Source organism: Scyliorhinus torazame, chromosome 5 (assembly GCF_047496885.1).
Source record: "Scyliorhinus torazame isolate Kashiwa2021f chromosome 5, sScyTor2.1, whole genome shotgun sequence".
NCBI classification, from domain to species: Eukaryota; Metazoa; Chordata; class Chondrichthyes; order Carcharhiniformes; family Scyliorhinidae; genus Scyliorhinus; species Scyliorhinus torazame.
Window position 1 is genome coordinate 79,208,647 of NC_092711.1, and position 15,120 is coordinate 79,223,766.

Below are 15,120 nucleotides of genomic sequence, written 5' to 3' on the forward strand. Positions count from 1 at the left end.
TCGATTCTGGAAACTCCTTTTACAGGGGGTTACAAGGGGAGGATTTAAACACAGCAAAGTGAAATCAAACAAGACATTAAGACCTGAGAGAGTCACTTTATTAATCAGAACCTAGATATTATTGGTCTTTGAGTGTAAGCATTGAGTTCCAGGTCAGTACCACTCTCCATGGGGGTTCACTCTACCAGCGATCCACAGACACAGGCTAGTGTTCTGGGCACAAGGATTCAAATCCCATCATGGCAATTGGTGGAGTGGAAATTCAATTAATCTGGAATTTAATGTTCATCTCAGTATTGGTGACCGTGAAATCATTGTGGTGAGTTTGTGGGAAGGGGAGAGTGTGTGGGACTGGGATTTGCAGCTTTGGGGAGAAGAGAGCAATAATTAAACCCTGGGAACTAGAATTATCTGTTCCACCTTTCTGTCCTGGACTAACCTGTGCAAATTGGTTTTAATGGGTTACAAGGAGTGGATTGACAGAAAGGAAACTCACATCAGATCAAGATCTGACAGTCATTCAATTCATCAGGACGTGAATATCATTAGCTTTTTAATGTGGATGGAGACATGCTTGGCTGTGCTGTCTGTGGAAAAAGATATCAAAACACCGGTGTGCCTGGGAAAGCACCGAGACACACACACACCCGAGTGAGAGTGTTCCAGTGAACTGACTGTGGAAAGAGCTTTGACACTGCCTGAAAATAAATCACACCATTCACAGTTTTCAACCGATTGTCCAACCCGGAGAGACACGAGGACATTGGCACCATGGACAAACCGTGGAAACGTGAGGACCATGGTAAGGGATTCATATCTCTGTCTGTGCTGGATATTCATCGGCGCAGTCACACCGGCGAAAGACCATTCACTTGCTCCAAGTGTGGGAAGAGGTTCACTCGACTAACCCACCTCACTACGCATCAACTTGTTCACTCTGATACCAGACCTTTTAAATGTTCCGACTGTGAGAAGAGCTTCAAAAGAAAAGCAAATCTGCTGACACACCAACAGGTTCACACCGGGGAGAGGACGTACCCCTGCTCTGAGTGTGGGAATTCACTCAGTTATCCAGCTTTCTGTTACACCAGCGAGTTCACACTGGGGAGAAACCATTTGCCTGCCCCAGGCTGAATGATTCCAATTCCCATTTGATGGTGTGGCCTTTCTCTTTTATTCCCATTCATGATCATTCTATCTTATTCCGGAGCCCTGAAATTCCCTCCCAAGGTCAATGGACCTTTATATTTTCCATTCCGCCCGCTATGATTCCCACGACCGGAAATATGACCCCAACAAATTGGATGAAACCAAATCTTTAAAAGACAAATCTTTATTTCAAATCATTGCCGTGCTGTCAGGGGAAAGGGTTAATTTCTCTGCTTGTTTACAAAAGGGAAGAAGAAACATTCACAAAGATTTCCACAGCTTGTGAGCTCCGAAACATAACTTCAAGGCTGAAGTTTATCTTCTGAGTTTGAAACGTTTTGGTGCCTTTTCCAATTGTACCAGTAAATTGTGATTCGCACTGAAAGGTTTACTTTCACTCAGTAATTAGAACATTTCACTTTCTCAGCACTGACACTTTAGATTAAATCCCAATTGTTCACTTCTCTTGTAGCTGGTGTGTGGAGAAGATCATGTTCACTGTAGATCTGTCAGCACAGAAACCGCACTGTGCTTCTGTATACACTCAGTCTGCAAGTAGATGAATCTTTAAACATGACCCAAGTGAAGGTCTTCCCCCTGACTCTAAGGAGTGGAATGTTCCTGTGGTTGATGCAATCTCCTCTGTCACTGCTGTTTTTATTGCATCTCACATGTTCCGTGGACCAGTCTCACACCCCAAAAGAGGAGGTTATGAAGGTGTGACAGTTGATGGGACTTTCTGTGTGTGAGCAGTTCAGCCGGAATTCCATCCTCGCCGGGCACCTTTCTGTTTGCTCAGCAATCAATGGCCTTTTCCAGCTCAAATGATGAGGGTTCTTGTCCAATTCAACCATGACAGGAAGCTGCAGGAGAGTCAAACAGAGACGAGGAGCTGTCCGTCTCACAGGAGTGCACCTCACGGTTGTGTTCAACCCAACGGGACATCTGTTTACTTCTGTCAGTGAGGACTTTAGAGTCTGATGATTTCAGGACACCTACTTTGATGAAAGCAGTACTAATTGTCCTCTTAATCCCATCAAATACATAACAGATTTCCATTGTCATATGCAGTTTGGAATTCTTGATGTCGGCTCATCCCGTGTTTATTTGCTACTGTCCTTTGCTACTTTCTGGGTTACTTTCACATGATGCAGTGTTCTCGGTGTTGGATTTATGTTGTACATCAGGTTGGCTTTGCTTTTTGCTTCAATGACAGATGTCATCTCTGCTGAGTGGCTCTCAAACCAGTCTTTGTTGTGGGTTCCACCTTTACCAAATGTTGCTGCTCTGTGTCAGAAATGATTCAACTCAGCGACTTCCAAACTTCATCAATATCAATGTTGACTGTTCATCAATATCAATGTAAATTTTATTTGTGTGTCTGTGAAATACTTTACTGTTTTGTTCAATGTGCCGTGATAATATAATGGAGCTCCCAATGTGAAGAACGTATATGTCAGAGAGAATTGTCAGCAAGGATTAATCAGCACGTTACAATTGGAGATGTTCATCAGTGGAACCTTTCAGACACGGAATTGTAGATTTTACATCAAAGAGCAATTTAGGATTCAAGTAGAAGTTAATAATTTTATTGTAAAGTAGTTTCTGTTGAGAGTTCTTGACTGAAGGGGAAAGATCCCAGATGGTGTTTTCAACAGGGACATTGCAGCCCCGAAAATCAGGGAGATATCCAGAACATTACAGTTCCGTCTGTTATTGGGTTGTTAATTTCACCAGAAACAAACCAAATATTATCAGACTAACAATCCTGGATGTGTGTAACAGCAACAATAACAACATAATCCAATCCCTGCAGTCACTTGTGAACTCTCTGGTGTGTCCACAGATTGTGTGACCGACTGAATCCCTTCCCACACACAGAGTGGATGAACGGCCTCTCCCCAGTGTGAACGCGCTTGTGTACGTTGAGATTAGATGAAGATCTGAAACTCTTTCCACAGGCTGTGCAGCTGAACGGCTTCACCTCAGTGTGAACTCGCTGGTGTGACCAAAGGCCGGATGACTGAGTGAATCCCTTTCCACAGACGGAGCAGATGAACGGTCTCTGCCCGGTGTGAACATGGAGTGCAGTGAGGTCGGAAGACTGCCTGAATCTCTTTCCACAGTGAGTGCAGGCAAACGGCCTCTCCTCAGTGTGAATTCGCTGGTGTAACATGAGGCTGGCTGATTGCGTGAATCCCTTCCCACATAAGGAACAGGTTAATGGTCTCTCTCCAGTGTGAGTGCGTTGGTGTGCAGTGAGTGTGGATAACTGCCTGAAGCTCTTTCCACAGGAAGTGCAGCTGAGTGGTTTCTCCTCAGTGTGAATTCTCCTGTGTACCACCAGGTTGGTTGACTGAGTGAATCCCATCCCACACTCGGAGCAGGTGAATGCTTTCTCCCCAGTGTGAACACGCTTGTGGGCGCTGAGGTTGGATGAAGACCTGAATCTCTTTCCACAGGAAGTGCAGCTGAATGGACTCTCCCCAGTGTGATTTCTCTGGTGTGTCAGCAGGGCCAACTGAGTAAAACCCTTCCCACAGAGCAGCTGAATGGCCTCTCCCCAGTGTGATCTCGCTGATGTAACGAAAGGCCAGACGACTGAGTGAATCCTTTCCCACATATGGAGCAGATGAATGGCTTCTCCCCAGTGTGACTGCGTTGATGGATTTCCAGCAGGCATGGATAATAGAATCCTTTACCACAATCCTCACATTTCCACAATCGTTTTGTGGTGTTGGTCCCAGTGTCAATGAATTTCCAGCCGGGATGGATAATTGAATCTCTTCCCACAATCCTCACATTTCCATGGTTTCCCCATGGAGTTGGTGTCCTTGTGATTCTCCAGGTTGGACAATCAGTTGAAGGTTCGTCCACAGAACACGTGTATGGTTTCTCCCCACTGTGAATGATGTGATGTTTTTTCAGACTGTGTAACTGGTTAAAGCTCTTTCCACAGTCAGTTCACTGGAACTCTCTCACTCAGGCGTGTGTGTGTCCAGTCACACTAATGTTTTAAATCTTCTCCACCAGACAGAGCAGACAATAATTTCTCCTTCCACATTCAGAGAGCAATGATATTTAGCTCCTGATGGATCTCTGTAAAGACTTTGACATGATTTTTGATTCGATTTTCTGTCTGTAAATCCTCTCCTGACCTCCTGCAAAGTGATTTGAAAAGAGTGCTCACTATGAGTACACAATAGAAATTCAGAACAGACAATTCTAATTTCTCTGGAATATCCTTTCCCCAAATCTGTCAATCCCAGACTCTGTCTCTCATGGGAAAGACCTGAGCCCTGTCCAAGATGGCGGTGGCCGGTTGCCTGGGTAACCTGGGCCTGTCACCGGGGATGAAGCCCCGCCTCCCTGACTCCCACTCGCAAGATGGCGGCCAGTGAGCCCGCTCCCCCCGGGCCTGTCACCGCAGGCAGCCAGCCGAGGTAAACATGGTGCCTGCGGCCTTTTATTTGGGGCCTCAGGCCGACCCCAGAAGTTGATAAAGTTTCCAGTGCAGCCGCGGCTTCCATTCCTGCCCTGTGCTCACAATCTCCTCCCGAACCATCCACTCCTCCTCAGTCTCTCACCATGACTGACACTGAGCATGCTCAGAGCACGCACCCACACTGCACCTGCGCACTGGCCTCCTACACTCACTGATCGGGGACTTTCTGCAGCGCGGGGGATTCTGGGTAAAGCAGCCGCCATAGAGAGCAATTAGTAAACAGAAAAATTCTTTTTCCCAGTTAGCAAAACAGAAGACCACAGATAAGCAACCTGCTGGGCATGAAACAAAATGAGAGGTTCGGATACTTTATTTAAGACCAGCACATTATTCTGCTAAGATATCACTTGGACATGGGCAGCCAGCAGGCTGATCTACAGTATGCACAGTATTTACCAGTGATATATTTGTGTACTGTTCATAATTGTGACTGGGTCACACTCAAGATTCATTCAAAATGCAACTCCCCAGGTTTTTTGACCCACTCCCTCCAGATTTGTTTTCCCTCCAAGGATCTTGACATCTGCCTTAGTTTTTATCCAGCCATGTATGTTCAGCTCACACTGCCCAACAACCAACCTCTCCTGCACTGGGGCACAGGGTTTCCATTATATTGGGAGGGAGCAATCTGTCTCTCTTGCATTGGTGCACTGCATTTCTCTAATCTCACAATGTCATAGAAAGGTGACAGCACAAAATGAAGGCACTCGACAAATTGTATCTGTGCCAACTTTCTGCAACAGTCACAATCCCCTGTCATTGGCCCTGAACTCTAGATATTTTTTTCCTCAAAAGATACGAACAGATGAGCAAGGAGCTGGAGTTGGCTATTCAGCCCAGTCTGCTCCACCATTTAATAAGGTCATGGCTGATCTGAAAGTAAGATAGTTGTCCAATTCTCTTTCAAAACGTCAATTGAATCTGCCTCCACCACATTTCCGAGCAGCGCATTCATGTTATCACATGCAGCACAGAATGTTTTCTTCTCATCAGCATTGCTTCTTTTTATAATCACCTTAAATCAATGCCCTCTGTTTATAATCTTGCCCTAAATATAACTTGCTAGAACAAACGTCTATTGCAGATCCTTAGTTTTAATGTGGTCAAGTGCCTTTCCATTTGAGAACTGTTCAATAATGTTTTGAGAATTAGTTGTAGTTTGAAGGGGTGGAGTTCAGGTGTGGATGGTGCGGGTGAGCGCACAAATCATGTCCGTATGTTTTGGGCATGTCCAAGGTTTAGGGGATTTTGGCAGGGATTTGCCGATGTCATGTCGAAGATATTGATGGTACGGGTGGTTCCGAGACCAGAGTTTGCGATGTTTGGTGTGTCGGAAGACCCGGGAGTTCAGGGGGCGAGAGAGGCCGATGTTTCGACCTTTGCCTCCCTGGGAGCTGGGAGACGGATCTTATTGGCGTGGAGGGACTCGGAGTCTCTGAAATCGGGGGTATGATTTAGTGACATGATCGGGTTTCTCAGGCTTGAAATGATCAAATTCGCCCTGAGGGGATCGATGTTAGGGTTTGCCCAGAGGTGCCAACGGTTAACGACTTTTTGGGGGATAATTAAGCTTTTAGAAGGGGGTGGGGGGCTGATTGGGGTGGGAAATAGTTAGTAGGAAAGGGGGATTGGGGAATTATGGGCGAGATTCTCCACTCCCGCACTGGTTGGGAGAATCGCCTGGGCCGCCATAATTTCCCGGGACGCCGGTCCAACGCCCTCCCGCGATTCTCCCAAGCGGCGGGAACGGCCCCGTCGAGTTCCGCAGGCCGGAGAATCGCCGGAGACACCCAAAATGGCGATTCTCCGGCACCCCCGCTATTCCCAGGCCCGGATGGGCCGAGCGGCCAGGCCAAAACGGAGGGTTCCCCCCGGCGCCGTCCACACCTGGTCGCTGCCGTCGGGAACAGCGCAGGAACGCTGGGGTAAGGCGGCCTGTGGGGGTGGGGAGGGGGGATCCTGCACCGGGGGGTACCTCAAATGTGGGATGGCCCGCGATCGGGGCCCACCGATCGTTGGGCCGTCCTCTCTGAAGGAGGGCTTCCTTCCTTCCGCGGCCCCGCAAGATCCGTCCGCCATCTTCTTGCGGGGCGGACTCGGAGAGGATGGCAACCACGCATGCGCGGGTGACGCCAGTTATGCGGCGCCGGCTGCATCATGTATGCGGCGCCGCCTTTACGCGGCGACAAGGCCTGGCCATGTAGATGACGCGGCCCCGATCCTAGCCCATTATCGGGCCCTGAATCGGTCGGGATAGGGGCCATTTCGCGCCGTCGTGAACCTCGACGGCGTTCACCACGGTGTGGGCACTTCGGCGCGAGAGTGGAGAATCCCGCACTATGTATGTGAGCCACATTGGCTGGGTTTGGCTGAGTATTTACTTTGTTGTTTTTCCTCTTTAAAATTATATCTGCCGGAATAAAATATTTTCAAATAAATAATCATTTGTACTGTCCCCACCTGGCTTCCCTGTATTTACACCCCCCCCACCCCCTCCCCCCACACACACACCACCTCGGGGCGCAAAATATTTAATCCTTTTGCTGCTTCAAAGCTTTTCTCTTGCTCAGTGCAAACATTCCCATTGCATTTTTCTCTTTGTAACCTGTCTTAGATTCCTCTTCATCTCCCCATCAAGCTCAGGGGAATTAGCATCATCTGTAATAGCAGGTTGCAATTATTCAAGGATGGTGCCCTGTATTGTAAACAATCACACATTGATCAATGGACGCTTAAACACTGGATGGTTAAAACTGCTCACAGTCCCGCAGGGATAGGTTTACTTGAATTTCGACAAAACTGTGGACATAACCACAGTAATAGTCAAGTTGGTTAGTGTGAGGAAAAATTTCCATCTGATTGGACTGGAAGTGTCCCCGTGTGTGTCTGTGAATGTGTGGGTGCTTCTGTGTGTCTGTGAGTGTGTGTGGGTGCTTATGTGTATAAGTGTGGTGGGAAACCTGAAAACTACATAATTGCAGTTGGATCGAACCTGGGATCTCGACGCCGTGAGGCAGCAGTGCTAACCACTGCACCACCGTGCCACCTTTGAATGGTAACAGTATTAACCTTCTCCCTATCCTGTCCTAGTTGTTAGAATGAGAAACAATACTTGTTCTATTGGTGACATTTCCTGTCTGCCAGTTATTCCTTGATAATAATAATCTTTTATTGTCACAAGTATGAAGTTACTGCAAAAAGCTCCTAGTCGCCACATTCCGGCGCCTGTTCGGGTAAGCTGGTACGGAAATTGAACCCGCACTGCTGGCCTTATTCTGCATTACAAACCAGCTGTCTAGCCCACTGAGCTGAACAAGCCCTTTAAGTCAGTCTTTGAATTGTTTGTAGATTGAACCATCTTGTTGCCACATTTCAGCAACAAATGTTGAAATGTTTGCTCCACACCCACAGGGTTTCATCTGTCTAAAGCCACAGAAAGGTCCCGTTTTCTCCTGGGGTCTGAGACAAATCACGGTAGCAGTGATTTGAGACAAAAGGTGGCATGGTAGCACAGTGGTTAGCACTGTTGCTTGCCAGGGTCCCAGGTTCAATTCTCAGATTGGGTCACTGTCTGTGCGGAGTCTGCACGTTCTCCCTGTGTCTGCGTGGGTTTCCTCTGGGCACTCCGGTTCTCTCCCACAAGTCCTGAAAGGCATGCTTCTGAGGTGAATTGGACATGCTAAATTCTCCCTGTGCACCCGAACAGGTGCCGGAATGTGGTGACTAGGGGCTTTTCACAGTAACTTCATCGCAGTGTTTCTGTAAGCCTACTTGTGACAATAAAGATTATTATAAAAATCAGCTTTCAAAATGATGCAGACTTTCAGCCAATGTGGGACATCCGGCTCAGCCCCGCTTCCCATTCACACTGATTGGTTGGAGGACCAGCCGTTCTTGTTCGGTCCTCCAGCCTGCAACTCTGCCTATTGGTCCATACCTGCCATCAATCAGTCCCCAGGCATTGTGAGCTGGAGCAAACCCTTCACAAGGGTTCACAGCTCCCTGGTTTGCAGCTGCGGAGCTTCTCCCTCCCTCCCGGGAACAGGCCCAGGTTAACGGGCACCATCCTGCTTGAGACACTGGAGGATGGTTCACATCAGAGGATGGGGGAGGGGGACAAGAAATAAGAGCTTACACTTTGCATTCAAATCAATGAGGAGTCTGATCTCTGGCAAGGAAGGAAACCCTAGCAGGTGGGCGGCAGGATTCACAAACACCCGCTGGAGGCCCCAAACTGCCAATAAGACCCATTGATTTTATTGTCAGTCTGCAGACAGGAGCTGGAGAACTGAACCCAGGCAGAGGAGAGAGAGGAAGAAAACTGGGAGTGGAGGAAAGAAATGGTGCAGATGGTGAGATGGGTTTGGTTCTTATCACAGAAAGAAGGGAGAGTGTGTGAGATGAGAATTTACAGCTTTGGGTAATTGAAAGAAAACATTGAAAGTGGAATTGTCTGTCCCAAATTTTGTACAAGGTATTAAAGAGGAAAATTTGCAGATGAGAAACTCAAACCAAACATCACATTGAAGGGTAACAGTTATTCGATTCATTGGGACTGGAATATCACAGGCCATTGAATGTGGAAGGAGCAATGTTAAGTCTATTCTGCCCGTGGGAAAAGATTTCAAATATTATTGTGACTGGAAACGTGCCGATTCTCAACCCCCCCCCCCCCCCCGCCCCCCCAAGTGAGAGAGTTCCAATGAACCGTGAAAAGAGCTTCACCCAGTTACACAGCCAGCAGAAAGATCACACATAGGGTAAGTCAGTGGGAAATATATGGCAGATAAAGTATAATTTGGGAAAAAAGTGAAGTTGTCCTGTGTTGGGAAGAATAACAATTTAAATAGAGAGATTGCAGAATACCAGAGTAGAGAAAGATCTGTGTGTCCTTGTACACGAACCACAAATGTATTTATTACCTCACACTCCTCCAGATTGATCTCCATTTGCTTCTTTGCTGCCCAGCTGATCAGTCTACCGATATCTTCCTGTAGTCTACAACTTTATTCCTCACTGTAAACCACAAGACTGCAAACGTCTTAACCATGTCCCCGTGTTAAAATCTAAATCATTCATATATACCACACAAAGCATGGAATCTTGTCCTGAACAATCCAGAACTCCGCTGGAAACAGTCTTCCAGTCACAAAAATACCTCTGGACCATTCCCCTTTGCTTCCTGCTGCTCCAGCGTATGACATTTCCAGCCTAATGGAAGTGTCCTGGTTTTCCCACATGGAACTGGATGTGCATTATTTATTTCATTATTCACTGACTTAAGTAAATAAACTGAAGATTAAAACAAATAGGGCCGTATGGTGGTGCAGTAGTTAGCACTACGGCCTCACGGCGTTGAAGTCCCAGGTTCGATGCTGGCTCTGGGTCACTCTCCGTGTGGAGTTTGCACATTCTCCCCGTGTTTGCGTGGGTTTCGCCCCCACAACCCAAAGATGCGCAGGCTAGGTGTATTGGCCACGCTAAATTGTCCCTGAATTGGAAAAAAATGAATTGGGAACTCTAAATTTATATAAAAAAAGAATGAAACAAATAAAGATTCATCAGATACTCACCAATCAGTTTTTTCCATTATCCTGAAGTGACCTTATTATTATCGGGAGTTAACTGAAGTGTTTTCCTAACCTCTCATTATCTAAATTTCCATTCACCACTTTTCTGTCCACCTGGCCCAGTCCATGGCTTTCTCCCTCATTGTCTAAAACACATGAGCAACATTTATATAATCGTGGTGCATACATTTCAGTCTAAATCATTGATATATACCGGAAACTGTGGAGCCCCACTGGAACGGACGTCCAGGCATCATTCAGTCCTGAATGTCACTAACAGCAGCAACAACAGCTGAATCCAAACCCTGCTGTTGCCTGCGAACTTGCTGATGCCTGTGCAGGTTGGTTGACAGAGTGAATCTCCTCCCACCCACGGAGCAGTTAAACAGCCTCTCCCAGTACCGCTCCCACATGTGGGCCACATGGTAGCACAGTGGTTAGCACCGTTGCTTCACAGCTCCAGGGACCCAGGTTTGATTCCCGGCTTGGGTCACTGTCTGTGCGGAGTCTGCGCGTTGTCCCCGTGTCTGTGTGGGGTTTCCTCCGAGTGCTCCGGTTTCCCCCCACAGTCCAAAAATGTGTAGATTAGGTGCACTGGCCATGCTAAATTGCCCTTAGTGTCCTAAAAGGTTAGGTGGGGTTAAGGGTTGGGTCAGAGGTACGGGCTTAAGTCGGGTGCTCTTTCTAAGCGCTGGTGCACTCGATGCGCTGAATGCCCTCCTTTTGCACTGTATATACTATGATTCTGTTTCAGTGTGAACTCTCTGGTGTTTCCGCAGATTTGGTTTACTTTTAAATCTCTTTTCACAGTCAGAACATTTAAAAGGATTCTGTTCAATGTGAACAAGTTGGTGTCTCGTCAGGTGGGATGACTGAGTAAATATCTTGTCACACACGGGGCAAGAGTACGGTCTCTGCCCAGTATGAACTCGCTGGTGTTGCAGAAGCTGGGATGAACATGTGAATCTCTTCCCACACACTGAGCAGGAGAACGGCCTCTCCCCAGTGTGATTGCGTTGGTGTCTCAGTAAATTCATTTTACTTTTAAAGCTCTTCTCACAGTCAGCACATTTAAAACATCTCTGATCAGTATGAACAAGTTGGTGTCTCAGTAGGATTGATGACTGAGTGAATCCCGTCCCACACAAGGAGCAGGTGAATGGCCTCTCCCCAGTGTGAGTGCGTTGGTGTCTCAGTAATTCCTTTTTACTTTTAAAGCTCTTCTCACAGTCAGCACATTTAAAAGGTCTCTGATCAGAATGAACAAGTTGGTGCTCCAGGAGGTGGGATGACCGAGTGAATCCCTTCCCACACACGGAGCAGGTGAATGGCCTCTCCCCAGTGTGAGTGCTTTGGTGTCTCAGTAAATCCTTTTTACTTTTAAAGCTCTTCTCACAGTCAGTACATTTAAAAGGTCTCTGATCAGTATGAACAAGTTGGTGTCTCAGGAAGAATGATGACTGAGTGAATCCCTTCCCACACACGGAGCAGGTGAATGGCTTCTCTCCAGTGTGATGGCGTTGATGTGTCAGTAGATCTTTTCTGGATTTAAAGCTCTTTTCACAGTCAGCACATTTAAAAGGTCTCTGGTCAGAGTGAACCTGATGGTGAGCCCGGAGGTTTGACAAATCAGTAAATCCCTTCCCACATTCCAAACAGGTGAATGGCCTCTCCCCAGTGTGGGTGCGTTGATGTAACAGTAAACTATTTCTGCTTTTAAAGCTCTTCTCACAATCAGCACATTTAAAAGGTCTCTGATCAGTATGAACAAGTTGATGTGTCAGGAGGTGGGATGACAGAGTGAATCCCTTCCCACACACGGAGCAGGTGAATGGCCTCTCCCCAGTGTGAGTGCGTTGATGTGTCAGTAAATCCTTTCTGCGCTTAAAGCTCTTTCCACAGTCAGCACATTTAAATGGTCTCTGATCAGTATGAACAAGTTGGTGTGTCAGGAGGTATGATGGCCGAGTGAATCCCTTTCCACACACGGAGCAGGTGAACGGCCTTTCCCCAGTGTGAATACGTTGGTGAGTTTCCAATTCAGATGGGTAATTGAATCCCATCCCACAGTCCCCACATTGCCACGGTTTCTCCATGGTTATCGACAAGTTATCAGGTGTAGGTGGGATGCAGATTTGAGGTCACTATCAGATCAGCCGTGATGTTATTAAATGGTGGAACAGGCTCACGGGGCTGAATGTCCTATTGCTGCTTCTTGATTCCTTCGGTGCGAATGTCCTTATGTCTCTCCAGCTTGGATCATCAGTTGAAGCCTGAGTACGTTGTCTCCCTGATGTAAATGCTGCAATTTAATTTCATGCTGTGTGATTGGTTAAAGCTCAGTTCCAGCTCACTGTGGAAAATTACTTAGATGTCCGTGTCTCGGTGCTTTTCCAATCACTGATTTTTGAAATTTTTTCCAAAAGATGAAACAGACAAACATTTCTCCTTCCACGTTGAAAGGCCGGTCCTGATGAATCAAGTAACTCGGTCAGATCTCAACATGTTGTTTGCATCTGCAAATATTCTGTGAAAGGAGATTACATTGTAATATTATGAATATATAAGACACAAACAGGCCATTCTGTCACAGATTCTGCTGCTGTCCATACTCGGCACACATCTCCCGACTGTCCCACCTATCAAATCTCAGCCTTTCAGCTGATTTTCGATTCCATTTTCTCTCATGTCCTTGTCCCGTTTCCTTTTGAAAACATCTCAGCACTTTCCTCAACTCCTTTCCATGGTACATTCAGAACCTGTGAGGAAATAAATTTGTCTGTATTGTCCCCTTGGATTTATCCATAACTATCTTGTATTTATGACTTGTTGTTTATTGATGGTCACTCTCTCACATCACCCCTCTCCATTTAATCTTTCCTGAGAGCTGTAATCTCTCATGTTACAAAAGTCATCACTGTCAATGCAGGATAGAATTCGCAAAGAGACAAACCTTTCTGTCGGGTTCAGTTTGTTGTGTGCAAATTCTCCAATTCTAACCCCCTGTAAAAAGAGTTTACAAAAGCCATCACTGTCAGTCCAGGATAGAAATTCTGAACAGGCAATTTTAATTTCTCTGGAACATTTTTTCCTCTCTTGTTCCCCCAAAGCTGTAAATCCCCGTCCCACACACTCTCCCTCCTCCCTGGGCTGAACTCCAAACCCATCTCACCGTTTCTTTCCTCCACTCCCAGTTTTCTCCCTCCCTCTCCTCTGCCTGGGTTCAGTTCTCCAGCTCCTGTCTGCAGACTGACAATAAAACCAATGGGTCTTATTGGGAGTTTGGGGCCTCCAGCGGGTATTTGTGAACCCTCCCCGCCCACCTGCCAGGGTTTCCTTTCTTGCCAGAGATCAGAGTCCTCATTGATTTGAGTGCAAAGTGTAAGCTCTTATTTATTATCCTCCCTCCCCCATCCTCTGACGTGAACCATCCTCCAGTGTCTGAAGCAGGATGGTGCCCGTTAACCTGGGCCTGTTCCCGGGAGGGAGAAGCTCCGCAGCTGCAAACCAGGGAGCTGACAATGATTGTGAAGGGTTTGCTCCAGCTCACAATGCCCGGGAACTGATTGACGGCGGGTTCGGACCAATAGGAAGAAGGGGCGGATCTGGAGGAACGAGAGCAGCTGGTCCTCCAACCAATCAGAGTGAACGAGAGGTGGAGCAAAGCCGGGGCTCTCGTTCTCTTCGCATGCGCCCGGCCACTCGGGCCTGTCTCAGGGAAAAGCCCGAGCAGCTTTCGCCGGTTCAATTGCTGTATCCGAGCTTCGTATCCAGACCTGTGGCCAACACGAAGTGTTTGTAAAGCCTCCCAACCTATCCGACGCCTCCATCCCTCCCTCATGACTCACCGCGCGGATCTGACCGGCAAACGATTTTCACCCGACCGCCTGAATCCTAACCTGTCATCGGCACTGCGCATGCTCTTAGTCACGTTGGTGATCGAGGCTCTGCCCCGCCCCCCCCATTCACTCCGATTGGTTGGAGGATCAGCTGCTTCCCTCGGTACTCCAGCCCCGCCCCTCTCTTTCTATTGGTCCCGAGCTGCCGTCAATTACCCGATCATTGTGAGCTGGAGCATGCGCAGTGTCGATGCTGGTCTCGGCCGGGCGGTTTCACTGAAACGCGGTGTGGACCCCAAACCCCAATCAGAGGTTTCCGGGCCCGGGTTTGCATCGAGCGGGGGGACAGCTGCGGCCTGCTCCCGGTGACAGGCCTGAGTTAACGGCCGCCGTCTTTACAGAGGCTGCAAACCCGCAGGGGGAAATAAATCAGAGATAGAGTTTGTTGTGAAACCAATGGGATGTAAAACAGGAGGTCAGGGTTACAGTCAACAACAACAACTTCTATTTATATAACACCTTTAACATCACAAATCATCCCAGTCAACTTCACAGGAACATTATAAAACAAAGTGAGGCACCCAGACACAACAGGAGATATTAGGGCAGGTGACCAGAAACTTGGTCAAAGAGGTGAATTTTAAAGAGTCTGAAAGGAGGTGAGTGAGGTGGAGACGGGGAGGTTTAGGGAGGGAATTCAGTGCTTGGGGCCGAGGGAACTGAAAACCATGGCGTAGTAATTGGAATCCAGCGTGTGCAAGAGTCCAGGATCAGAGCTGTGCAGATATCTCAGGGGGTTGTGGGGCTGGAGGAGAGACAGAGACAGGGAGAGACGAGGCCATGGAGGGATTTGAAAACAAGGGTGAGAATTCCCGTACCAGCCTCCCCGAACAGGCGCCGGAATGTGGTGACTAGGGGCTTTTCACAGTAACTTCATTTGAAGCCTACTTGTGACAATAAGCGATTTTCATTTTCAATTGACTGGGAGTGAATGCAAGTCTCGGAGCACAGGAATCATAGGGGAAAGGAACTTGCTGTGAATTAAGACATGGGTAGC

The 15,120-nt window shown here is 47.5% G+C and overlaps 1 protein-coding gene across 2 annotated transcripts; it reads right to left on the bottom strand.

Annotated features, from left to right (window-relative positions):
• Nucleotides 1-1,317: 1,317 nt before the first annotated feature.
• On the bottom strand, nucleotides 1,318-14,137 carry LOC140418555 (uncharacterized). 2 transcript variants are annotated; one of them, XM_072502059.1, is made up of 3 exons: nucleotides 14,073-14,137; nucleotides 10,439-12,751; nucleotides 1,318-4,310 (listed from the first exon to the last, which is right to left on the bottom strand). In XM_072502059.1, the coding sequence occupies exon 2, from the start codon at nucleotides 12,318-12,320 to the stop codon at nucleotides 10,962-10,964; it is 1,359 nt and encodes a 452-aa protein (XP_072358160.1). In that variant the 5' UTR covers nucleotides 12,321-12,751; nucleotides 14,073-14,137; the 3' UTR covers nucleotides 1,318-4,310; nucleotides 10,439-10,961. The 2 variants fall into 2 exon arrangements, with proteins under 2 accessions (XP_072358160.1, XP_072358158.1); XM_072502057.1 differs by having other exon boundaries at nucleotides 10,228-12,751.
• Nucleotides 14,138-15,120: the final 983 nt, after the last annotated feature.